The sequence below is a fragment of the Aquarana catesbeiana genome, linkage group LG08 (genome assembly GCF_042186555.1).
Source record: "Aquarana catesbeiana isolate 2022-GZ linkage group LG08, ASM4218655v1, whole genome shotgun sequence".
Taxonomy (NCBI): Eukaryota; Metazoa; Chordata; class Amphibia; order Anura; family Ranidae; genus Aquarana; species Aquarana catesbeiana.
The window spans coordinates 87,851,293-87,877,330 of NC_133331.1; the positions used below are offsets into that span (position 1 = coordinate 87,851,293).

The 26,038-nt window shown below is 44.5% G+C and overlaps 1 protein-coding gene across 3 annotated transcripts in view; it reads right to left on the reverse strand.

Annotated features, from left to right (window-relative positions):
- Nucleotides 1-249: 249 nt before the first annotated feature.
- LOC141105901 (glutathione S-transferase omega-1-like) overlaps nucleotides 250-26,038 on the reverse strand; it is a 65,560-nt gene continuing 39,771 nt past the window's right edge. For all 3 annotated transcript variants that reach the window (XM_073596090.1, XM_073596088.1, XM_073596089.1), the window contains 3 exons: nucleotides 21,168-21,269; nucleotides 3,489-3,595; nucleotides 250-714 (listed from right to left, as the gene is read on the reverse strand). In XM_073596090.1, the coding sequence (XP_073452191.1) occupies nucleotides 558-714; nucleotides 3,489-3,595; nucleotides 21,168-21,269 (366 nt within the window). In that variant the 3' untranslated portion in view covers nucleotides 250-557. The remainder of the gene's footprint in view (nucleotides 715-3,488; nucleotides 3,596-21,167; nucleotides 21,270-26,038) is intronic.

Consider the following 26,038-nt stretch of genomic DNA (forward strand, 5'->3'; position numbering starts at 1 on the left):
TTAATTTTCAATAATAATAGTCAACAGGACGAATAGAGAGGGTGAATCTCCCAAAAAAGAGGCACAGAAAGCAGTTAAAAAAAAAAAAAAAAAGTTTTGCCTTTAGCTATACATGAACCCAAAAGATGCTTTAAAATAAAGTGCAATTGCTTTGATAATGTTCCCTTAGAAGGAACAAAGCCAAAATGCTCATAAAATTCACTGCAGCCCATGCAGTGGTCATACCCATGTTACATACACAATGCTCAATTTGTGGAAATTTTTTTTTATTACGATGGTAATTTGAAGTACAAATGCTTAAGATTAACATTTCCCAAACAATCCCTCAGGAACCAACAGCTTGATCTTCTAGATACTCTACCAGAATCGTGGGTTAAAATAATTGGTTTTCTTCTTTAAACTGTAACTAACAGTTATGCAGCTGGCTGGAAAGGATGTAGTTAGTGGCCTCAGGAGGCTGGGAAACCCTGCTTTAGATGGCATGAACCACAGGAGACAGTACTGATTATTACTGTGTAAAAGGCACAACATTTAGGTCACAATGTTGAACAGTTTTCCTAATTAAGGCCGTAATCAGCAGCTTCCACACTGTTCTCAGCATAGAGCTTGAAAAATCCTGCAAAGTCTTCTTGCTCAGTGTAGGTTGCCTTGACAGCTGGGTCTTGCAGCATACGATCCTGCCAAGCTTTGATATTTGGGGTCTTATCCAAAAGGCTAAAAAACAGAAACATGAAAATCACTTGGACGTGTCTTGTACTTCATTTTTTAAGTGACTGTCTAGCTAGTCTTAGTTGTGCATCTCATTCCCCATTAGCATTTCCTCTCCTGCTTAGCCAATGCAAAATGTGCAGGTCTATGAAAAGATCCTTTGTAATAAAGATCTTTAGATGTGTAGATAATCAACTTATGGCAGGATAAAGCATTAAAGCCTAACTCCATGCACACAAACTTCCATTTAAATATATTCTTCAATAGCCACCAATTTTGTGTGCACTAAATCTCTTTGGAAACCCAATTATTAACTTGTAAAATCAGCAATGACATCACTGTGCTTTCGCATTGCATGTGTAGAGAGTAGAGCTGTGGGAGGGACCCGGCAGGCCCACCTACTACAGTGGGGAAATTTGATCCCCTGTAGATTTTGTAAGTTTGCCCACTTACAAAGAAATAAGGGGCCATCATTTTTATCATAGGTGTATTTTAAATGATAGAGACAGAATATCAACCAAAAACCCAGAAAAACACAAAAACAAATAAAAACAAATGCTATAAATTAAGTTGCAGTTCTGTGAGTAAAATAAGTATTTGATCCCCAAGCAAAACATGACTTAGTACTTGGTGGAGAAACCCTTGTTGGCAAGCAGAGGTAAGAGGTTTCTTATAGTTAGTGACTAGGTTCGCACATATCTCAGGAGGGATTTTGGTCCACTCTTTACAGATCTTTTCAAAATCCTTAAGGTTTCTTGGTTGTTGCTTGACAACTCCAAGTTTCAGCTCCCTTCATATATTTTCTATAGAATTAGGGTTTGGAGTCTGGCTAGGCCAGTCAATGACCTTAATGCGAGTCTTCTTGAGCCACTCCTTTGTCCCATCTTCAGTGTTCTGGCTGAGGGAAGAAGGTTCTCATCCAAGATTTTACAATACATGGCCCCATCCATTGGCCCCTCATTGCGGCAAAGTCGCAAAGTCGGTCTGTACCTTTAGCAGAGAAACAGCTCCAAAGCATAATGTTTTCACCTCCATGCTTGACTGTAGGGATGGTGTTCTTATGGTCATAGACAGCATTTTTCTTCCCTCAGCCAGAACACTGAAGATGGGTCTTCCAGCATGACAGTGACCCAAAACATACCACCAAGGCAACTAAGGAGTGGCTCAAGAAGCACATCAAGGTCATGGAGTGGCCTAGTCAGTTTCCAGACCTTAATCCTATAGGGAAGGAGCTGAAACTGAGAGTTGCCAAGAAACCCTAAGGATTTAGAAAAGATCTGTAAAGAGTGGACCAAAATCCCTCCTGAGATGTATGCAAACCTGGTCACCAATTACAAGAAACATCTTACCTCTGCTTGTCAACAAGGGTTTGTCCACCAAGTACTAAGTCATGTTTTGCTTGGGAAACAAATATTTGTTTTATGTGGGTTTTTTTTTTGGTTGATAGTCTGTCTTATTTAAAATACACCCATGATAAAAATGATATAAAATTATTTTCCCCACTGTATATGTTGCTTACAAAAAAAAAAACCTACAGGAGGGGGTGGTAGACCAGACCTGCATGAAGAGAGAGCACAGCGCTGTACAGGAAGCTCCTGCACAAACATTTTATGCTGCAATACTGCACAGATCTGGAAGAAATACACAAAAGCACACCAAGATTCAAGTAAGAATACACATGTATTTAGACAATATTTGCTTAGTCGTTCAGCTTTAACATACACAAGGGCATGTTTCTAAGAACAGGTCGACTGGAAAGAAACTTTTTGCAGCTCCACTCTTCTCAGGGCATCAGAGTTTTAAAAGGGGAATAGGAATGTAAAGTACCAGTGTATTGGGCTCCCATCTCTTCAAAAGCCAGCCCCTATGTTAGTAGGAATACAGGCATCAACATGGCATAAAAGGTTTAGCAGACACTTTAAATTAAAAATGTAGTAAAGGGCACTTACATATTCGGAGATTGGCCTGGGTCGGCTTCCTCACTTCACAGCACTTTGAGTGAAGTCAACTCAAGTAAAATATGGGGACTAGTATAATTTACACCTTCAGGCAATACAAAACTTGCTTATCAGACTGTCCTATAGCAGATTTACTGCTACAGGGAGGCCGCGCAGAGTCACATATATGCGATTCTGCATGTCTGGGTAGGGGCTGCCGGTGCGCCACTTTTGCTGTGATTTGTCTCAGCAGAAGCCGATCAGCAGGTGCCGTCCAATGGACGTCTGCTAGCACCTGCTGATCATTGAGCAGAGACACAGGACAGAGCTTTGCCTATGTAAACAAGGCAGAGCTCAGTCCTGATGGGGGTGATGTGATGGATTTTCTTTCCCTGCAAAGCAGGGAATGAAAGCCATTACTTTTCTTAGTAAAAACACGACACAGTGTACACAAACACTGGCTGGCTAGGTTTTACCAAAAATATGTAGCAGAATACATATTGGCCTAAATCTTTGAAGAAATTAGATTTTTTACATTTATTGGATATGTTTATAGCAGAAAGTAAAAGTATTTTTTGGTTATCAAATACCACCAAAATAAAGCTCTATTTGTGGTAAAAATGACAATTTTTATTTGGGTACATCGTTACATGGCCGCACAACTGTCCGCTAAAGTAACACAGTGCCGGATCGCAAAAAATGGCCTGGTCATGACGATGGGTAAATCTACGAAGGTCAAGTCTTAATTTTAAAACAAGAGGATATTGCAACTGCAAAATGTTTTTGAGAAGCTATTCCAGTTCTTTATCACATTGAGTAAACAAAAAAAGTGGTTGTCCTTACCCTTCCAATCCACAAAAGCCGAATTTCTCAAACCAGGGCCACACCATATAGTCAAAAAAGGACACAGATTCACCACCAAAGTATGGTGTGTTTTTCTTAGCCAGAGCCTAGAGACAAGGTAGAGCAAAGACATAACATTTTTAATACCAGTGGCTTTTACTTATTTCAGTATGATCTTTGATCATATAAATATTGACCTACACTGAATGAAAAATACTGTATAGTGGAATTGACTTATTTGCATTGTCAGATTTAAGAACATTCCGTTTTTCTATCTTTTTGCGATAAAACATTTTTTAACTATACATTCTATTTTTAGTCAGTAATTGGCATTCTATGCCTTCATATTTTTCTATGCTATATCTTCTTTTCCAAAAACAAAAGCTAGCTTACACAGCTCAATATCTCAAATTTAGCTTTTCATACAGAGCTGAACAAGTCAAAGCGGTACTTATTCAAACAGCTCCGTAGGAAGTTTTCGTTAAAGAGGGAAATTAAAAATGAAATGGTTTGGAGAACTTTAAGGTAAAACCTCTGAAATGTAGTAATCTCATTTGATGGTTCCCAAATGTAGAGAGATTATATGGCACAGTCACATTGCAACTGCAGACCCATTGCATATGCAACAATATGCATTCAGCAGCTCTCCATGAGGTACTTGCAATAGTGGCAAACCTATTCAAGTCATCCAAACCTAGGGAAGAGACCCCAGGGCAAGCAAGGGTTTTGTTTACGAGCCTACTGCAAGAAAAGGGACCCTGGAGGCCATGTGGTGCAGCAAGAACATATGTCACCGTCTCTCTGATATGGTCAGCTCCAGCAAAGATCATGCAGCAAGTTTCCTAAAATGTAATTGAATAGCTACTTCTGTGGCCAACTTTCTCCAACACATGGCACAGACTTTCTAGATTTGCTTTAAAATGTTTGACAATGTATAACTTACATATTAGGCAGCTAGTATTTGTTATATGCCTACTTTGTTCCCATACTTCCCTGGTGTGCATGTGTACAGCTCTTAAGATTCCAGTTACAGACTATTTGGCACAGTAAAGATTTTGGGAGAGTAGTGTTGAGTGTAAATACTGTATACTTGTAGGGATGACTTCCTAGGGAGCCGCTGGAAATAGATTAAATTATACCACAGACGATAACTCTGAACTTCGCTGCTCAGAGATTGGCTGGATCAGATAAATATTACATATAACCTAGGGATTATATAGTTAGCCTGATTGAAAAAAAGACAAGTGTTTCCCACACCAATTACTGGAACCTCCTTCCAGAAATAGGCTGAAGCAATCAACCCACTAGGCTTAGGGAACCTTACAAAACCCAGAAAAGGTAAACATTAGCTCAGGCTGGTTACAGCCTAGCAGTAACACATTCTAAAATTTACAGCTGCAAAGGGCAGGGTTGCTACATATCATGCTGAAAATGCTAAGTTTTTCACTAACGGAAACAAGGCCTGTGTGTAATTTCCAAGTCTAAAAAAAAAAAAATTCCAAACTGCACAAAAAAAAAAAAAAAGAAGGATTTTTTTCATCATACTTACCTGTAAAATCCTTTTAAGTACATCATGGGACACAGGCCAATATTACCTACTGGGTTATATGCCCTCTATAGGTGAATGGACACTGGTAAAAAATCTTAGACAGCAAGTGATCCCCTATATAACCCCTCCCATACAGGAAGGACATCAGTTTTGTAGCAAGCACTGAAACCTAAAAAAAAAAAAAAAAAAAAAAAAAAGGAGGGGAGGGGCCTCTGTGTCCCATGATGTACTTAAAAAGGATTTTACAAGCAAGTATGACGAAAAAAAAAATACTATTTATTTTTTCATACATCATGGGACACAGAGTTAGGCTAATATTCATTACCTACTGAGATGTCCCAGAGCAATAGCCTTGAGGGGAGGGAGACACCCTGCCAAACAATAGCCATCAGACCTTATACGGCAGCCCGCAGTACACTGCGGCCAAAAGCCGAATCCTCGGCTGTTCGAACATCCACTTGATAAAATTTTGTGAACGTGTGCACTGAAGACCAGGCAGCCGCCTTACAAATCTGAGCCACAGACGCCTGATGGCAAAAAGCCCAGGAGGTTCCTGCACCCCTGGTAGAATGAGCTTTCACCCTAAAGGGAGGAGATTTACGTTTCAGACCATAGGCCTGAATGACCAACTGACGAACCCAATTGGCAATGAAAGCTCTGAAAGCTGCCTGCCCTTCTTGAGTCCTTTTGGTAAAACAAAAAAAAAAGTCTGATCCTCAGATCTCCGCAGCTCTAGAGAAATAAACCTTGACTGCCCGGACAATGTCCAAGAAATGCAGTCTCTCTTCCGAACGAGGCAGAGAGAGAAAAAAAGAAGGCAAAATAATGTCCCGATTTAAATGAAAAGCTGACACTACTTTTGGCAAAAAGGATGGAATAGGTCGTAACACGACCCTGTCGTGGTGAAGGATCAAGTACGGGGGCGTGGCCAATGACCGGGATGCGAGTCGCCTGAGCTCCGTCCACACCGCATACATTACCTGATCCTGCAGACCCGACCTCTCTTCAGGGGCCCGCTTCTGCCTCCACAGCTTCTCTGAACATAGAGCCCACCAGGCGATGGTCAAATACGGGCCGCCTATGGAGGATGCACTGGGATTCACACCGCTGATGCCGCCATGCATGCAGAAGCAAGATGGCGCCGGCCAGCCCGACAACCCCTTCATATTCTCCCCTTCTGAGGGCACAGATCCTGCTACCCCCAACGCAGGGAATGCTGACACAGGCCCTACAGAGCCGACCCTGGCACAGATTATGGAGGCAATTCAGCACAGCCATGCTTCCCTCACCACACAAAAAGACTTCATTAAAACTGACTTATCCTTCCTGAAACAGGATGTACACAATCTCCGTCACAGAGTGACTAATGCTGAACAACGCATAGGAGAGCTGGAGGACGAGACACATCCCTTACAAGCCTCTGTTAGAGAGCTGTGTTTGGCTCAGGGCTACACTGCTGACAAGCTTACCGATATGAAAGATCGACTTAGGCGTAATAATCTGCGCTTCATGGGGTTCCTGGTGGGTTCAGAGGGCAGGGCCCCCAAGGCTTTTATGGAGTGATGGCTGACATCCACTTTTGGCACCTCCACTTTTTCACTATTGTAGGAGCTCATAGAGTTCCACTATGCCCCCTGCCCTCTGGGGCCCCACCACGTGCCATGCTTATTAAACTACTGCACTTCAGTGACAGAGGTGGTTCTCATGGCTGCCCGAGAAAAAGGCAGTTGTTGATCAGAGCCTAGCCGAAATAAAATCCTATTGGATAACCAACAAACAGAGCACCTCCATCCCTATGGTATGGTATGCCTTTTAAACCACCACAGGCTGCGCCTCCACTGCAGCTATCGGGCAGGCTGGTAAAGCATCTCAGTCCAGACTGGTGGATGCAGAAGGGGACTTAGGAAGGCTGAGACCACTACATCTCCCACTCCTGAGACACGTTGTTTGGTGACATAGGGCTAGAGAGTTGGATCTGGTGCTCCTGGAGCACACACAGAAAAAGTTGCTATACCAGAATTAGCGGCTTTTTGTATTTGGCGACAAGAATAGTCGCCTATTAGCATCTCTCTCTAGACCTGACTATCAGCCATGCAACATTCTGAGAATTAAGAACTCAGAGGGAACCATAGTTGAACAAAACGAAGAGGTAATGGAGGCATTTGTCACATTCTACTCCACATTATACTCTTCTAGAGCTCACTACACTATTGTGGAACTAGATGACCATCTTACATCTCACTTCCAAAGTTGCAGGACCCTCAGGCTTCATTGCTTGATGCCCCCTTGAGGAAATATGGGAGGCTATCCAGTCATTTGCCAGAAATAAAACGCTGGGACTAGATGGATTCCCCATAGAGTGGTACATGCATTTTAGAGAATTATTGATCCCACACCTGCTTCGGGTATATAACTTCGCCCTAAAGAAGGGACAGCTGCCACCTTCCATGTCAGAGGTGCTGATTGTCCTTATTCCTAAGCCCCATAAGGATCATCTTCCTTGTGAATCATATTGACAGATTTCGCTAATTAACCGGATCAATCGGATGTAAAGATTCTAACCAAAGTGCTTGCCGGCGATTGAATACAGTCATTACTATTATTGGAGCAGATAAGACTGGATTTATCCCAGGGTGATCAACTTCCATTAATCTGCGCAGGCTTTTTACCAACATGCGGGCAGTTCATGATACCATGGAATCTCGGACTGTTTTAGCCCTGGACGATCATAAGGCCTTCGACTCGGTCGAGTGGCTGTATCTATTAGAAGTTTTGGCTAAATTTGGATTTGGCAACACCTTTATCAGATGGGTTCAGCTACTGTATCATAAACCTACGGCTAGACAGAGTGAATGCTTCCATATCTAATCCCTTTTCAATAAGGAGAGGCACCAGACAGGGGTGTCCTGTCTCCGCTGCTGTTCGCACTGGCGATAGAACCCCTTGTGGCACTGATACAATCCAGTGGGGCGTTGTGGGATTGACGATTGGGGGGTCTGGAAGAAAATGTTATGCGGACGACATGCTGATATATTTGGCGGACCCTCAATCGTCTATCCCAGCCCTGCTGGATATTACCTGGCGGTTTGGTCATTTCTCAGGTTTCCAGGTTAACTGGGATAAATCTCTTATTTATGATAGACCAAGCAGCCTCTATAGTATTGCCTCCCACATGACCACTACAGATCGTCCACTCTTTTTGATATCTGGGGGTTTTGATACAGCACCCCATCTCCTCATGTGAAAATTAATCTGGACCCTCTTATTAGTAGATTAAGGAACACACTAAAGTTATGGTCCAATCTTCCTCTGACATTGCTAGGTAGGATAAATATTTTTTAAATATTTTTTAAATGATTTTTCTGATGCATTTTGTATATTCTGAGTAACTCACCGATCTATATTACTAAAAACCAAAATTTAAAGAGATAGTTGGTAAGGATGAAATCTTTTTCTGGAGGGGAGAAACAGTTTCGGATCACAAAAAATACCTTGCAATTTACCTGTGTTTTGGAAGTGGGTCTGGCACTGCCTTACCTTCAAACCCATTATATGGCCTTGCAATTAGCACATACGCATTGGTGGTTTTATCCCAAAGCCAACAATGCGGCCACTGCTTTGGAGGCAGCCATCCTTGCCTCCTATGAATCTTTCCAGAACCTCATACATAGAATGTCACTCCGGGGCAGAGGGGGTAAAAATAGGATTTTTTTTTACAGCTTACCTGTAAAATCCTTTTCTTGGAGTACATCATGGGACACAGATCCTTAAGTAATTACTTAATGGGTTATAGGCCACTTTCAGGTGTTGACACTGGTAAACCCAATCAAAAGGAAGTTTACTCCCTATACAACCCCTCCTCCTTCCAGGAGCACATCAGTTTTTGGAGAAAAGCAACATACTTAAATCCCAAAAAAAGAGGGGAGGGACCTCTGTGTCCCATGATGTACTCCAAGAAAAGGATTTTACAGGCAAGCTGTAATAAAAATCCTATTTTCTTTATCGTACATCATGGGACATAGAGCCTTAAGTAATTACTTAATGAGATGTCCCATAGCAATGCCACTTGAGGGGTGGGAGAAACAACCCTCAGGGTACACCCAGACTTGAGGATCTATACTGCTGCTTGCAGCACACTGCGCCTGAAGGCGATATCCTCATACCTCCTTACATCCACCTGATAAAATTGTGAATGTATGCACTGAAGACCAAGTTGCGGCCTTACAGATCTGAGCCATGGAGGCCTGATGACGCACTGCCCAAGAAGCACTAACCGACCTGGTACAATGCGCCTTAACTTGAAACGGGGGAATCTTACCCCTTCGATCATAAGTTTGAATTATCACTTGCTGAATCCACTTAGCGACAGTGGATTTCGACACTGCCTGTCCTTTCTTAGGACCCTCCGGCAGAATAAATAAGACATTAGTCTTACGAATCTGAGCAGTTTTCTTTAACTAGATTTTCACTGCTCTCACCACATCAAGACAATGTAGTGACTTTTCTTCCCTGGAACATGGTTTTGGAAAAAACAACGGCAGGCCAATATCTTGGTTCAGGTGAAAACCTGAAATCCTGAAATTACTTTTGACAAAAAGCCTGGACGAGGGCATAACACCACTCTGTCCTCATGAAAAATCAAATAGGGCTCTTTACAAGAAAGAGCAGCCAGTTCTGAAACCCTTGCTGAGGATATAGCAACCAAAAATACCAACTTCCTTGTCAGAAGGACTAGGGGAATATGTTGCATCGGTTCAAATGGATAGTTTTGTCTGTGTTACAAAAACAGCCAAGTTTAAGTCCCAAGGGTTCAAGGGAGGTTTGACGGGCAAATTAAGCCACGTCACCCCTTGTATAAAGCCCCGGACTAAAGAATGAGTAGCAAGTGGTCCTTGAAATAAGACCGATAAAGCTGAAACTTGGCCTTTAGTAGTATTTAAGGCCAATTTCATTTCTACCCCTAATTGTAGAAAGCCAAGAATTGTGGCTATGATACATCTCCGAGGGTGCCGACCCTTGGATTCACATCAGGAAACATAGGCCTATAATATAATATAGTTCTGGAAGCTGGCTTCCTAGCATTAATCAGGGTAGAGATAACTGCCCCAAAAAGCCCACGTTTCTTTAGAATGTGGGTTTCAATAGCCAAGCCGGTAAATTTAGAGACCGTAAGGGAGGATGGAATATCGGTCCCTGAGAGAGCAGATCTGGCCGTAGTGGGAGGAACCATGGGCCCTCCACTGCCATCTTTACGATTTCTGCGTACCATGACCTTCTGGGCCATGCTGGTGCCACCAGAATGATCAGCTTTCTTTCCAGCTTGATCCTGCAAAGAAGTCGAGGCAGCAACTGAATAGGGGGGGAATGCATAGATCAGTGAGAACTGATCCCATGGGTTCATTAATACATCCGTTCCGCATGCGAATGAATCCCTTGTTCTGGCCACAAAGTTGACCAGCTTCGTGTTGAACCTGGATGCTAGAAGATCCACGTCCGGAGTCCCCCATCTTTGACAAACAGCCCAAAATAAGTCAGGGTGAAGAGACCATTCCCCCGGGAATAACTGCTGGTGACTTAAGTAGTCTGCCTGCCAATTCTCTACTTTCTGCCCAAGTTAGAATATGGTTCTCCTCTCTCTGCACTGAGAGACTTTTGGTGCCCCCCTGGTGATTGATATAGGCCACAGCTGTGGTATTGTCAGGACAATCCCATAACCTGAAAGTCCAGGCCTTTAGAGCCAGACATACTGCCTGAATCTCTAGGATATTGATGGGCAAGATTCTTTTGGTTCCTGACCACTGTGCTTGGACAGTTGTCTTTTCTAGTACTGCTCCCCAGCCTGAAAGGCTGGCATCTGTTGTTCCCACTCTCCAGATGACTGGTCTGAAGGATTTTCCTTTCAGCAGATCCTGGGTTAATTACCACCAAGTGAGGCTTTGGGCCACTCTTGGGGACAGCCACATTGGCAAGTCTAAAGTTTGAATTGTTTTGTTCCAAGCAGACAGGATACGGTTTTGCAACAGTCTTGAATGGAACTGGGCATAGGGAACTGCTTTGAATGAAGCCACCATGGTTCCTAGCAACCTCATGCAGAGGCGAATGGAGGGATTGCCATTTGACCTGAAACTCCGCACCAGCTCTCTTATGGAGTTGATCTTTGCTTGAGGCAAGAACATCCTTTCCTGGGCTGTGTCTATAATCAGACCCAAGTACTCCAGCCTTTTTAGCGGCATTAAGGAAGATTTCTCTAGGTTAAGACTCCAACCCAAACTTTTCAGATAGTTGGTTGTAGTGCGTACGCTTTGCTCCAAACAAGTCACCGTTTGATCTATAAGTAAATATCGTCTAGGTACGCTACGACTGTTATGCCCTGTGCCCTTAACTTGGCTAGAGGTGGGGCCAGCACTTTAGTGAACACCCGAGGTAGCCTGAAGGGCAGGGCTACAAACTGGAAATGCAAAAACTTTTGATGAGCAGGAACTATAGGGACATGCAGATATGCATCCCTGATGTTGATTGACACCAGAAGTTCTCTTCCTAGAAGAAGGATAGAAACTACCGACCTGATTGTCTCCATATGAAAGGAGCGAATCTTCAGGAATTGATTTGGCGTTTAGATCTGTATGGTCACCCCTTGAGATATTAATCGGGTCTAGTGCCTGAAACAGATTGTTTCTTCTCTGGATCTTTGGGAAAGCTTGACCTCAGGAAGCGAGACAGTGGAAAGTCCCGAAATTCCAGCTTGTACCCCAGCGTTACTGTGGAGATGACCCATCTGTCCTGAATTTCCTTTTTCCAGACTTCTGAAAATTGCAGAAGTCTTCCCCGCACTTTGGTGAGGGAGGTTGCCTCTTTATGATGAGGCTTTAGGATTCTGTTTTGCAGATTTCCTACCCCAGGGCTTCTTTTGAGCCTGGGTCTGACCCTGAGGTTTTCCTCTAAAGTCTGACGGCGGAGGCCGTCACCACTGCCTAGAGGCGGAAGCTCCTGGTGCAGGGGAAAGAGCCTGTTTAAATGAAGAGCGTTTATATTTTCTTTTGACTGGTAAAAGAGTACTTTTCCCACTAGAAACTGTCTTGATATATTTATCCAAGTCTTCTCCAAATAGTTGCGCCCCATGAAAGGGGAACCCAGTTAGGAGGTTTTTACATGGTGTTTCAGCTGACCAATTTTTCAACCACAGGATTCTACGCATATGTACAAGCATAAGCGTAAGGCGGGATGCCTGGTGAATAGAATCTTTAATGGCATCTATGGCAAAACATAATGCCTTAGGTAGTTCAGCCAAATCCCAAGCTTGTTGTGTAGGAAGCTCTCTAAGGACCTGTTTAAATTGGTCCTTTAGGGATTGGCAGACGCCCATCGCAGCGACTGTGGCCTCAGTGACGGCACCTGCTATGGAAAAGGCAGATTTTAGCAGGGATTCCAACTTCTTATCTGTTGGATCCTTAAGCATCTGTGCATTGTCTACAGGACAAGTTATAGAGGGCCAGTCAGAAAAAAAAAAAAAAAAAAAAATTAAAAGTCAGCAGCTACAAATCCTGCAGCTGCTGACTTTTGATTGGACACTTACCTGTCCCAGGGTCCAGCGATGCGGGGGATCGAAGCCCCGCTTGTCTCCCCCTCCATTCAGCGGTGCCGGCATTGCAACTGTGGGCGCTGGGCTGTGGCTTCACAGCCTGGCACCCACTGCGCATGTGCGAGCGGCGCTGCACGCCGTGATTGGCCGCTCAGTCACCTGGGACCTGTAATGGGTCCCAGATGATTGACAGGAGGGAGGGAGCAGAGCTGAGCCCTTCCTGTGCCAAGACGGAAGTGATGTCACCAGCCCAGGCTCTAAAAGAGGCAGACTACGAGGGACCCCCTAGCAACAGGCATTTAGAGGTGAGTAAAAAAAAAAAAAAAATAAATATCCAAATTTTTTTTGTATTTTTTTTAGGATTTTTCATGTAGTTTTTTTTTTGGGTGGAACCCCACTTTAAGTTATTATTCACATTGAAAATCGCAGCATCAATTGCTGATACTTTCCATCTTTTGGAGAATTTCTCCTCCAGAGCATAGAGAATTGAAAACCCTTTAGGAGGGAGAAAATGCTTATCCGGGTGATCCCATTCAGCAAAAATAAGCTGTTCCAGTAATGCATGTGCTGGAAACGCATGCAAAGGATGGGAAGGTTTTAAAGAACCCAAGGAAGAGGCCAAGTTTTCATGAGACTGTTAGAGGCAGCATGAAAGTGGAATGAACCATTTCTGTAAGATTGTATCAGCAATTTCTCAGATTGAGAAGCTGAAAAGGGTTCATCTACTGTTTCCTCTGCAGAGGAATCATCGGTTTGCTTTTCTTCCTGATCGATTGAGGGTAACACCTCATCATGTGCGCACTGTTTCCCTTGCAAAGCTGAAGTGGGGGAAGGGGACCTAGTACGCTTCCTATCCATTTGAATGGAGGATGTGATTAAAGCCGCTAATCTTTCTTCCAGACTCTGGAGAGAGGAGGAAAGGGCATCTTCAGTCACATATACAGGTGCTGAGATGTGAGAGGGAGCTGCACCATCAATTTGTTCCAATGGCTCACCCTGAGTTGCCATAACTGGTAATTCAGGTAAGGATGACAGCGTGGAAATATTATATATATATATATATATATATATATATATATATATATATATATATATATATATATATATATATATATATATATATATATATATATATATATGCAGTTAGACAGACAGACAGATAGATATGCAGTTATACAGATAGAATAGGGAGAGGGAGAGAGAGAGGAGAGAGAGGGGGGGAGAGAGAGAGGGAGAGAGGGAGAGAGAGAGAGGGAGAGAGAGATGAAATGATAGAATGCACAGCATGACTCTAGGACGCAGTGCTGGGAGCCCTCGTGGTATACACATACAGCATATGTGTAATGAAGGCTCCAGCAGATTGTCAGGTGAAGGGCTGGAGCAGAGGTTGATTCCTGGCAGGACAGAGGTGAAGCACGGCTCCCTCCACCCTCCGATCACAGACTGAGAAGAATATAATACAGTGGATATTATATTATACCTACAGAGATAGGTAATCTCATGTTCTCTAATCTTCTCAGCAGAGAGTGAACCCACAAGACCTGGGTTCATTCTCTGCTGAGAAGATTAGAGAACATGAGATTACCTATCTCCTCCAGCTGAGCATACTGGCTGTAGTGGTGAAGGTCCTAAGCTCACCTTCTTCTGTTCCACACCCAAGAACTGCAATCAGCAGGTGGTGGTAGCTTAGTGCCTGCAGAGATAAGAGAACTGGAGTTCACCAGTCTTTTCTCATTCTCCATCTTGAAAGGAACCACCAAGGGACCTGATTCAGATTTCCATGGCTCCAGTTCTGTTCCCCTAGTCTGTTAATTTGGGGGTGGTTCTGAATGTTCCAACATCAAAGGAGTTAAGTGAATAGCACGAGAAAATGATTTCACAAGAATACATGAAACAGCAGTGATTAGCATTGTCACTTCCTTGTTGTAACATCGACAACTTCTTCAAATGTTTAACAAAGCAGCTCCAAGCACAAATGTGGTTTTGAATGACCCAAGCGAGGCTCTTGTTCTGGACAAGGGAAGGAGAATACCGATTTGGACGCCTACCGATTTGAATGACGTACACGCTGAGATTTATTTCTTATCTGGTAAGAGTTTAACTAAGAGGGGGTTCTCCTGTGCACCCCCCCCCCCCTCCCCCTCTTTATTCGAGCACGTGTGGTGTCTGGACTCCTTTCTCTTCTGGTTACAGCCGTTCTTTTTGAAAAGGATGTTTTAGAAGACTTTTTCTTCCTAAAAGGACCTTTAATGAATGTGTCGATCATATTAATTTATGGACATTTATTGATTTTATGGATTTAATGCACTTTACCATTGATCATTTATTTGTCTATGAACCAATTACATTTACAGGCGCTGCTCGAGTCCATTGGACTCCCCTTTTATGCATCTTTACCTGTCAAATGTCTCCCCTCTGTCTGTTATTAGACCCGAAAAACTGCATATTCTGTGGGTGGGTCTGTTGTCTGGAGCTCGGTGGGTGGAGTCGTGTTGTCAGTAGACTCCCCGCCCACCTCTACACTCCCTATATCAATATGCATTCTCTCCTGTGTATTTCTAACGTGGAACTTCTGCTATGATCTCTAACATCCAGTGAAAAGACAGGAAAGTAACCACATGACTTCAGCATGCCAAATCATGCTGAGGTGTGGAACAGCCAATCCTTGCAGAGCTGCTGAAGAAAGGAGCAGGAGGGAATTAAAAAATACTGCATGTCTCTTAGGCTAGTGCACAACATATGTAAATCACCTGTCACTCACAGCAAGGGGGAGTATTTGACAAAGTTTTTCTCAGTTTGTCAAGATTTATCTCACTGAACAATAAAAGAGGATTGCTCAGAGATGGATTAAGTCTGTGTGGCAAGACTGGGCTCAAATAATAGGAAATCTTATACTCTACAGTATGATATAAAAAAAAAAAAAAAAAAAAAAAAAAAAAAAATTCCGGTTTACATCCACTTTAAGGCTCTGTGTCCCATGATGTACGATAAAGAAAATGTCCTAGCAATGACCCTATGGCCCTACAGATAATTAAGCTTTCTAAGCTATTACCATCCGACTCAAAAGTCGCACACTCACCGAATGCCCCACTTTGGGGCAACCCACGGCTGCAAGAATTTTTCCGTAGAACGGATGGGGGTTTCTGGTTTAAACAGGGGGTGAAAATAATCTTGCATCTATTTTCAGACATGTTTCGCTCCTTCATGGAATTTCGGAGAGACTTTGGTCTCCCTTCCACAGCATATTTCCAATATCTACAGATACATCACACTGCTGCGACAGTTTGGCCTTCAAAACAGATATCCAACCTTCCCCGATTGAACGTCTATTGACTGACCCCTCTCATACAAAAGTTGTTTCTACATACTATAAATCTCTACTCCACGACCAACAGGCTTTGCGCCACTGAAAGTAAATGGCGTTCTGACATACAAGTTGACAGAGGATATCTTGCAGGAAGTGCTTCCTGTCCAGGTTGCCTCTCATTTCATCCAGTAATAAGGTGATCCAAACCAAATTGCTATACAGGTCCTACTTCACACCTTGCTTGCTAGACTGCATAGTATACCCTCTGCTCTGTGTTCCCAGTGTGGCATGGCTGATGGCACGTTCTCATTTAATGTGGGAATGTCCGCCGATTAGAAAGTTCTGGTCGGAGGTCACGGTCTTTATTAGCTCCATAACTCAGATACCTAATATTTGTAATCCCCTGCGATGCCTATTAGGATATATTGATGGACTGTCTAAAAATTCTACAAACCTTTATTACGTATAGTTCTGTTTTATGCCCCAAAAAAATTAACCAGGCATTGGAAATCTCAATCCCCACCCACTATAGCCTTTTGGCTCGCTATTGGTAACCATGCCATCTCATTGTATAAGTTGACATATGAAGCCAGAGGATGCTCTAAAAAAAATTTTCCAAGATTTGGGATTCTTGGGTTAGCTCAGATTGTACCAGATCACCTGCCCCCTAATCTATGGTATGAGGCTGCAACATTGGCTTACGTTAAATGTAGGTCTATACCCAGGGCTTTTTTTCAGGGGGAACTTGGTGGAACTCAGTTCCACCACCTCTGGCTCAGACCCTTGGAGGGGGCCTGCTCACCACAATCACTTGTAAACACAGAAGTCTGGTTTCTGTGTTTACAAGTGACAGCTCTGCAATCTGTGTGTAACCCCCCTGAACTCTGCACTCTGTATGTAATGCAATCTTGGTATTTAATGCCCCTTTAAGACCCTCCTACTGTTTGTAAAATTTGACTGACCACACCCACTATTTGATGTGATTTGGAGGGTGTGCGTGGGTGGAGGGGTTTTGGGGGGGGGTCATGGTTGAGTTCCAGCACCTATTGTTTGAGAAAAAAAGCCCTGTCTATACCTAGACTCCAAAAGGGTCAAACCAAGCATACTAGAAATGTACTTTTCATGTCGCTTTGTGTTTGACTGGATACCAGAAGAATGTTTTCTTTAAGATCTGAGGAATGTTCGAATATAGGACCTTGAGACAGTAGATTGGGGGCAGCGTGTGGCCCGTCTATTGCCAGTCTCACAATCTCCAGGAACCAGGGCCTTCTGGGCCAGGCTGGTGCCACCAGAATGACTGGAATCCTGCGCAACAAATGTGGAAGGAGCAGGATCGGGGGAAAGCATAAACCAGGGGAGTACTGGCTCCATGGAACTACCAGAGCATCTGCTCCGATTGCCAGAGGATCCCTTGTTTGGGACACAAACTGCCGGGATGCCTGAATATCCCTGGGTGTAGGGACCATTCTAGATCTGCTGGCGGCTGAGATAATCTGGCTTTCAGTTGTCTACTCCCAGAATATGGACTGCCGATAGAATCGGCACATGTCCCTCTGCCCTGGCTAGTATGTGGGTCACCTCCTTCAGAGCTGAACTGGTTTATATAGGCCACTGCAGTGACATTGTCAAACTGAACCCTGATAGGGCAGTCCTGAAGCTCCACCGTCCAGGACCATAGGGCCAGAGGTACTGCCTGTAACTCCAGGATGTTGATGGGAATGTTCTGTCCCTGACCATCTCCCCTGAGCTGTGAACCCCTCTAGGGTTGCTCCCCAGACAGACTGGCATCTGTGGTCAGTACTCTCCAAGTTACTGGGAGGAAGGATCTTCCCTTTCGCAGGTTCTGATCCTGCAACCACCAGCTTAGGCTTTAGTGCGCCCGAGGAGATAACATTGGATAATCCAGGGCTTGTTTTCTTCTGTTTCAAACCAACAAGATGCGTTGTTGTAAAGGGCCTGGAATGGAATTGGGCATAGGGCACTGCCTCGAAGGAGATACCATCCTTTCTAGAAGACTCATACAGAGCCGAATGGAGGGTTGTCTGGTGCCCCTTATCTTACGCACCTGATCCTTCAGGGTACAGATCTTTATGGGTGGCAAAAATACCCTTGCTTTGACCGTATCTAGGATCAGACCCAAATACTTTGAGCTGGTCTCAAGGCTGACTTTTCGGTATTTATGACTCACCCCAAGCTTTTCAAACACCGCACTGTGCAGGTTATGCTCTGTTCTAGAGCCTGTAGTGAGTGATCTCTGAGCAGGAGGTCGTCCAGATACCTGAGCACCAAGATCCCCTGGGCCCTTAAAAGACCCAGTACTGATGCTAGGACTTTTGTGAACACCCGGGGAGCTGTGGCAAGCCCGAAGGGTAGAGCCACAAACTGAAAATGACGTTCCTCTACTGTAAATCGCAGGAACCTCTGATGAGGCTGAAAGATAGTTACGTGTAAATACGTGTCCTTTTTAAATCGATGGAGGCTAGAAAGTCTCCCATCTGGAGCGAGGCTACTACTGAGTGGACAGACTCCATCCAAAAGGACTGGATTAGTATATACTGGTTCAGGGATCTTAGATCCAAAATGGGTCTTGTGTCCCAGTTTGGTTTTTGAACCGTAAACAAGTTTGAATAAAATCCCATGCCTCTTTTGGCAACAGGAACCTGTACAGTCACTCCTTGATGCACTAAATGATGTAGTGCCTGAAAACAGTAAGTTAATTTTGGAGGATCCGAGGGAACGCTGGATCTTAGAAACCTCTGAGGGGACCACCCGTAATCCCAGCTTGTAACCATGGGATATAGTCGAGGTGACCCACTCGTCCTGAACCACCATTCTCCAAATGTCCGCAAAGTAGTGCAGCAGCCTTCCCCCCACCCGAGTGGGGCATCCCCTCAAAAAGAGGGCTTGGTGCCGGGTGTAGAAGGGTTTTGGACCCAGGGATTTTTCTTCCTGCGGCTTGCCCCCTGGCTCTAGCGCCCTGTTGGCGGCAGAACTGCCTTGGCGCTGAGACACCTGAGGAAGCAGTCCCTAAAGTTTTAGACAGGGTATGCCTGGTGCTTCTCTTCACAGGAAGTAGAGAACTCTTCCCTCCGTAAATCTTTTGGATCCATTTGGCCAAATCGTCACCAAATGTTCCCCATGAAAGGGGAATCCTGTCAATAACTTCTTACAGGGAAGCTCGGCTGACCAGTTCTTAAGCCACAAAAGTCTGCGCATATGTACAGACAAGAGAGCCAAATGAGAAAGCTGCTGTATTGAATCCTTTAAGGCAGTGGTCATCAACCCTGTCCTCAGGGTCCACTAACAGGCCAGGTTTGCATGATAACTGAAATACATCACAGGTGATATCATTTGCTGCTCAGTGATTGCAGAATTCTAGTCTGCATCCCCCCAAGATAATACATAAAACCTGGCCTGTTAGTGGCCCCTGAGGATAGGGTTGATGATCACTGCTTTAAGGTATCAACAGCAAAACATAGCGCCTGAGGAATATCTGTCTTATTTTCAGCAAAATTATCCTCCTGGTTAGGCCTATCAGGCCGTCTGATCTGATCCTTTAAGGACTGGCAGATACCAATTGCTGGCTGAATAGCTGAAATGGCCAAAGAAAAAAGGAAGCCTTTAATAATGACTCCAGTTTCTTGTCAACAGGGTCTTTCAAGCCCTGTGCATTATCCACCGGGCAAGTTAAGTTCTTGTGTAAGGAAGAAACTGCTGCATCTACGGCTGGCATGCTCCACTTAAACTTTTCATCCATGGGGTATAAAAAAGGGAAAACCTCTTTAGAAGGAACAGAAATCCTGTCAGGATGTTTCCAATCAGTATACACCACCTGTTCCAACAGTGGGTGTAAGGGGAAGGCCTGTACGGCCTGAAAAGACCTCAGGGACCCCAAAGAGGACCCGGGGGGCTCAGTAACCTCTGCAAAAGGCAACTTAAAGGCAGAACAAACCATTTAGTTAAGAGTCTGGATCAAAAGTCTTTGCGACTGAGAGGCAGACACCAATTGGATATCTTCTTGTCCAGATTGCTCAGAAGCAGACTCATCTGCCAGGCCCTCCACAGAATCGTGAGCTCTTCCCCATCCTCAATCCATTCCTGCTCCAACGTAGGAGGCTCAAGGGGAGGGGAATCTGTCATGCTTCTTTCTTGGCATCCTGCGGGATGGAGGCAATCATGCCAGCAATCCTGTGCTCTAACCCTGCTAGGGCTGAGGACAGTTCATCCTTGGTAATAAAAGGGTGAAAAACAGCATTGACTGTAGGCACAATACCAGATAGGTGCAGCGTCTCAGGTTGCCCGGAAGCCTCTGGTCTTTCAGGGGGATACAACACTAGGGATACGACTAGGTTCGTCAGGAGCTACTGAGGACATAGGTGTGCCCGTCCCTGTAGCGTTAGTCCCGCGCCTAATTTTTTAAGACATTACAAGCCACAAAAAAGGGAGTACCTGGGTGTAGTATTATTACTTAAGTACCTTCAAGGACTGGGTACCCTTTTCATGTTTAGGGTCCACTCCCTTGGAACTGTACAGCACCCTGCAGGAATGCCTTAGCTCTGTGGTGTCCAGGATTCCACTTCGCAGGGTCCAGCGCCTGTAGATCACATTACAGGCAAAACCTTCTTTGCGAGGCTCGGGTACCGTTTGTAGGACAAGAGACCTGGAGCTCAGAGAGCTCAAACAAAAACGTGCCCATCCACCTTGGACACTGGTTTAAAAAAAAAAGTGATGTACTTCCTGTATGGGAGGGGTTATATAGGGGATCACTTCCTGTCTAAGACTGGCTACCAGTGTCCATTCACCTTGAGAAGGCTTATAACCCAGTATGTAATATTAGCCTAACTCTGTGTCCCATGATGTATGAAAAAGAAACATCTGTTAATGTGTGATAGTTAGCAATACGTAGAATATAACATACACTTGGTCATAGGTGTGTGCGGCCTATTGGAATAGTGCGTGCACCCCAAAGCTCAAGCACACTTAAACATATTAAACTAAATGCTTCAGTTTGTGAATGAACACAGTGGGCGAGTGTGTTCATTTAGAAAAGGAAGGGTCCGGTAAATGACACTGACTTGCCCTTTCTCCCGATCTCCATCCTGAAACATCCCACGCAGTAGTGAAGGGGAGAGGAGAGAAGGGGAAGCGGCACAGCAAACCCCCTGTGCACACCTATGCACTTGTTATAATGTACAGAGTAAAGAGGTAGAGCAATCCCCCCCCAAATAATCTGAGAAATCTTACCTCTTCCAGCTTTTTGAACTTCTCAAAGAACTGCGATTTTATTTCAGTTTCCACGTCGTCGTTTTTCGGTGCCATCAAAATCTTGTAAAATATAGGTGTGACCTGAACAAAAAAATTAAAAATAGCATTTGTTTATAGTGTTATGTTCAATAAAGCTTAGAGATTTAAAATTGTATTTTTTTTGTGTTGAACGTTTTTTTCCCTGTACGATTCTTCTTGGCATCACATGACAGCAGCATAATTAATTTTGGACAGTAGTGAACCTGGGGCCAAGTCTTGCTCTAGGATCCTATGCAGCTACACCACTGTCTACATCCATGGCTTTATTCCGTTTACCTCCCTATACCTATCCAGCTATAGTAACATCAATGATCTTTACACATACAGTATTAAAGCCAAAACCAAGAATGGCATATTGCAGCTTACCAGTCCTTAGAAGTGGTGGCTGCAATTTTTTTTTTTTTTTTTTTAGGCAGTTTTCTCTCTGTTTTCACCTGGTGATCTAGCCAGTAACACCTCCTGTATTACAGCGCCCCTACTCTGGATGAAGGAGCACAGGGGGCACCTTTGGACAGCAGTAATAACAGTCGGGGGGGGGGCTCAGTGGCTTGTGTCCTCAGGCTGTCTGATTGGCTGTGCCACGATGAAATCACTCCCACGAATAGTGGCTGCATGCAGTATGAATATCTTATAAACTGTGCCTTATGAGCTAAAGGATTTACTTCCACTTTAAGAATTTGTAAGCTGCAATAAAAAAAAAAAAAAAAAAAAAAAGTTTGCTTTTGGGTTTATACCGATTTAAATCAACTTTAGGATTAGTGGACTTTGTCACCATTTATATTATTGAGCAAACATTTGCTCAGTTGCCCCCCAGTTGTACAAGTTCATTTGACTGGCTGGCTGGGCACTAGGCATGCGTTGCTATGGACAATACCATCTAGATTGTATATGGGGATTGATTTGTCCACCTTTTCTACTGTTAAACATTAAATGACTTATATTATTTAACCACTTCAGCCCCGGAAGAATTTACCCCCTTCCTGACCAAGCCTTTTTTTGCGATACGGCACTGCGTCGCTTTGACAATTGCGTGGTCACGTGACACTGTACCCATACAAAATTGACGTCCTTTTTTCCCCACAAAGAGCTTTCTTTTGGTGGTATTTGATCACCTCTGCGGTTTTTATTTTTTGTGCTATTAAAAAAAAAAAAAAAAAAAAAAGGCGACAATTTTGAAAAAAAAAAAAACGCAATTTTTTTACTTTTGCTAGAATAAATATCCAAGAAAAAAAATCCTCAATAGGCCACAGAGGCCTATTGAAGGAGCAGCAGCTCCGAGCGCGTAGCCTTCAGAACCCTCCCTCGATGTTGCCCCTCCCCCTGGAGTGTATCCGGAAGTTTTCTGAATGACCTGTGACGTCACGCACCTCCCCTGTGCGTTCCACGCCGGTCCCAGCTTCTCCCTGACGGCCACAGGAAGAGATACAAGCTGCAAGTCTCCATCTGCAGCCCTACAACGCTGGTACCTGTTCCGGACTGGAAATCGAAGAAGATAACACTGCCTACTCACAGATGAGCCTTTTAATTTGTTTTTCCTGTAAGTGTTTACTTTTTATGTCATTAAAATCTTACATTAATACTGCACTCAGGTGGCGCTTCCTTTTCTCCACCCCCTCTTGCAATACTACAGAGCCAGCTCTCTGAGGACAGCAGCCGCCCTTAGGATCAACCATCCCACTAGCCAGCCCTTTACATCCTGAACGATTAGAGACTTTATTAACCCCTGGACTGCCACTACTATGGCCATGGACTGTATGCCTGGCTAAATTTTATATACCCCCAGGATTGTATGCATCTTCTGTATAAGCGCTTACAGTTATTATCACCCTTACCTTCTGGGTGCCCAGGAGTCGGGACATCCATTGCGAGTGTCAGCAGGTACATCTGCTCTCATCACTTTCTGCACTGTCACTCCCAGCTACTTTTTGGCATTCAGGGGTGTCACTAGGGGCCTAATAGGTTCTCCTTAACTAGACATCAAGGGTCTGTCACCTAAACTAAATTTTATCACACTGTGATGACAATAAAAGTTAAAAAAAAAAAAAAAAAAAAAAAAGTGTTAAAATTAAGTCAATATAATAAAAAGAAGAAACACCCAAAAAAAAAAAAAAAAAAAAAAAAAAAAAAAAAAAGCCCTCAACCTACACACAAAATATATATATATATATATACACACACACACACACACACACACACACACACACACACACACACACACACACACACACACGCTGGGTGCATTGGTGTATAAGAATGATTGTGCTATACATTAGGTATCGTTGCACATGCAAGAGTAAAGGCACTCAATCTAGGGCTGCTATTCAAGGTAGGGTTGCCACCTGTCTGGGATTCACCCGGACAGTACGGGTTTTTGAAACATGTGCCCGGTCTCTGCCCACCTGAGACCTGGGCACATTATTCATTTCAGACCCGCCAGTGGCTCCCTGTGCCGAAGCTGTGCCATCAGTGCGGCCGTGTCTCCTCGAGTTCGGGTCCGCAGCGTCGCTTGATTTCTGCTCCTGCTGCCTGAGTGTGGGACGGAACACAGAGGCAGAGGCGGAGCCTCCATGTTGCCAGGTGCTCTCGAGTCCTCTGGCTGGCTACAGAAGGGACAAGGAGGTGGGCAAAGCCTCCCCATTCCCTGATGCTCCGTTGGAAAGTGTGCAGGGATCTGGGACTGGAGCTCAGCTTGTAAGGCAAGTTTTTGCCATGTCAGGATTTCAAAGTACTCTCACCTCCCCCCCCCACCATACACTATACATACAGTTCTGCCTCCCCCCTTCCAATATATACAGTCCCCCCCCCCCCATGCTCCATATATACATACAGTTCTCACCAGGTGACACCCATCCACTGCCCTACTGACTGACCATGTCCACTTTTAAAAGGTAGGCTATTTTCATATTTTAACTGACATTTTTTATTAATCGAATCATATTTTATGGGTACACTAATGCTTTTGTTTAATCATGCCCCTTTAAGTCTCCCCCTCCACTGTTAATGCAATTTGGCCACAGCCACTGTTCACTGTAGCACACCTCATTACTACTCTTTGGGTAACCCAAGGTATTTTACAATCCTATAGCGTGTACTACAAAAAAAATTGCAGTGCGCCACAAAAGTGTTCCGGTTTGGCTTGAAGAAAAAATAGGATTTTTTTACTTACCGTAAAATCCATTTCTCTGAGTTCATTGACAGACACAGCCTTCTATCTTCATAACTCTAGGGTTATATCGCCTCCGCGGGAGTAGGACTAGGCAGAACAAAAAACAAAACACTTGGCTAATCCCATGGGCCGTCCACAGTCAGTATATAACCTCCTCCCTGTTCTAGGTATTCAGTTTAGTAGCAACCAGTAATAGAAGTATCAAAAGAACTCCATAGAGGGGTGGGTGCTGTGTCTGTCAATGAACTCAGAGAAATGGATTTTACGGTAAGTAAAAAAATCCTATTTTCTCATTCGTTCATTGACAGACACAGCCTTCTATCTTCATTACGATAGGGACGTCCCAAAGCAGTGCCAACATGAGGGGTGGGAAAACAAAAAATCCCAAGGCTAATACAAGAGCCTTTTTGACACCCTGTGAGCGGTAGAAGAACCGCACTGGTGGAAACAAACGTCTAACCCCTGGGAAAAAGAAAAAAAAAAGAAGAAGAAGAAGTACGTACCAGAGGGTGCAACACCAAGAGACGCTGAAGAAGACCACCCAGGCTGAAACCTGGGCCTTGATGGTACTCAAGGTCCATTCCTTCTATCCCCCTATCAGCAGTGTTGGAAACTGCAGCACCTGGCTCATCACAGCCAGGGCGTTAAAAACCAGCGACTCTAAAAACAGGATGGAAGAACGGTCCTTGGGACAGTAGGTCCTTCCTGAGAGGCAGTCGCCAAGGAAACGTTGGCGACCTGGCGCACCCGGTCAGCGTACCCAGAGCACCAGGACCCATCCGGAGCCAATACAATGACCTGAATCCCCGCAGCCGTGATCATGCCAAAAAGCCACAGCAGAGGCTGGAGAGGAGGAAGGCATAGAGCAGTAATGGTTAACCTTGGCACCCCAGATGTTTTGGAACTACATTTCCCATGATGCTCATGCACTCTGCAGTGTAGTTGAGCATCATGGGAAATGTAGTTCCAAAACATCTGGAGTGCCAAGGTTCGCCATCACTTGCATAGAGTAAATGTGGGTCACTAGAGCCGCCAGAAGATCTTGTGACCTTGCCAGAAACCTTGGTACTGAGCTGTTGAGCCAGGATGCAAAACAGATCTACCACAGGCGTGCCCCAGTGGAGACAAATACGATGAAACACAGCCCAGTGAAGGGCCCACCCCGTGGTCCAACCCTAACCAACTGAGGTATCCGTTTTTCAGTATTTTACTCTTGGAAAGCATATGGCAGAAAGGGCTGGAATGAGACGCTCTGCCCACCAGAGGATACTGGCAACAGCCAGGGCCACCAACAGCCTATTTTGGCCCGCCTTGGTGAAGGACATAAGCCACCGCCATTGCCTTGCCCGACTGGATCCGTACCGGGAGCCCCCGAAGTCGATCCGTCCATGATCCAGAACTAGTCTGCTCGCATGAAGCTCCAAGATATTACTTGGTAGTCCAGATTTCACCAACGTCCAACGACCCTGAGCAGAGCTCAGTCCTAGGACCTCTCCCCACCCGGACAGACTGGCCTTGGTGGTCACCCTGTTCAATACAAGGGGAGAGGATTTACCCCACCGAAGCCACCAGACTAGGGAAACTCTGACTTCCTGACTCAGCCGAATCCGATTGTCCAGAGACCTTGGGTATTTGTCCTATTATG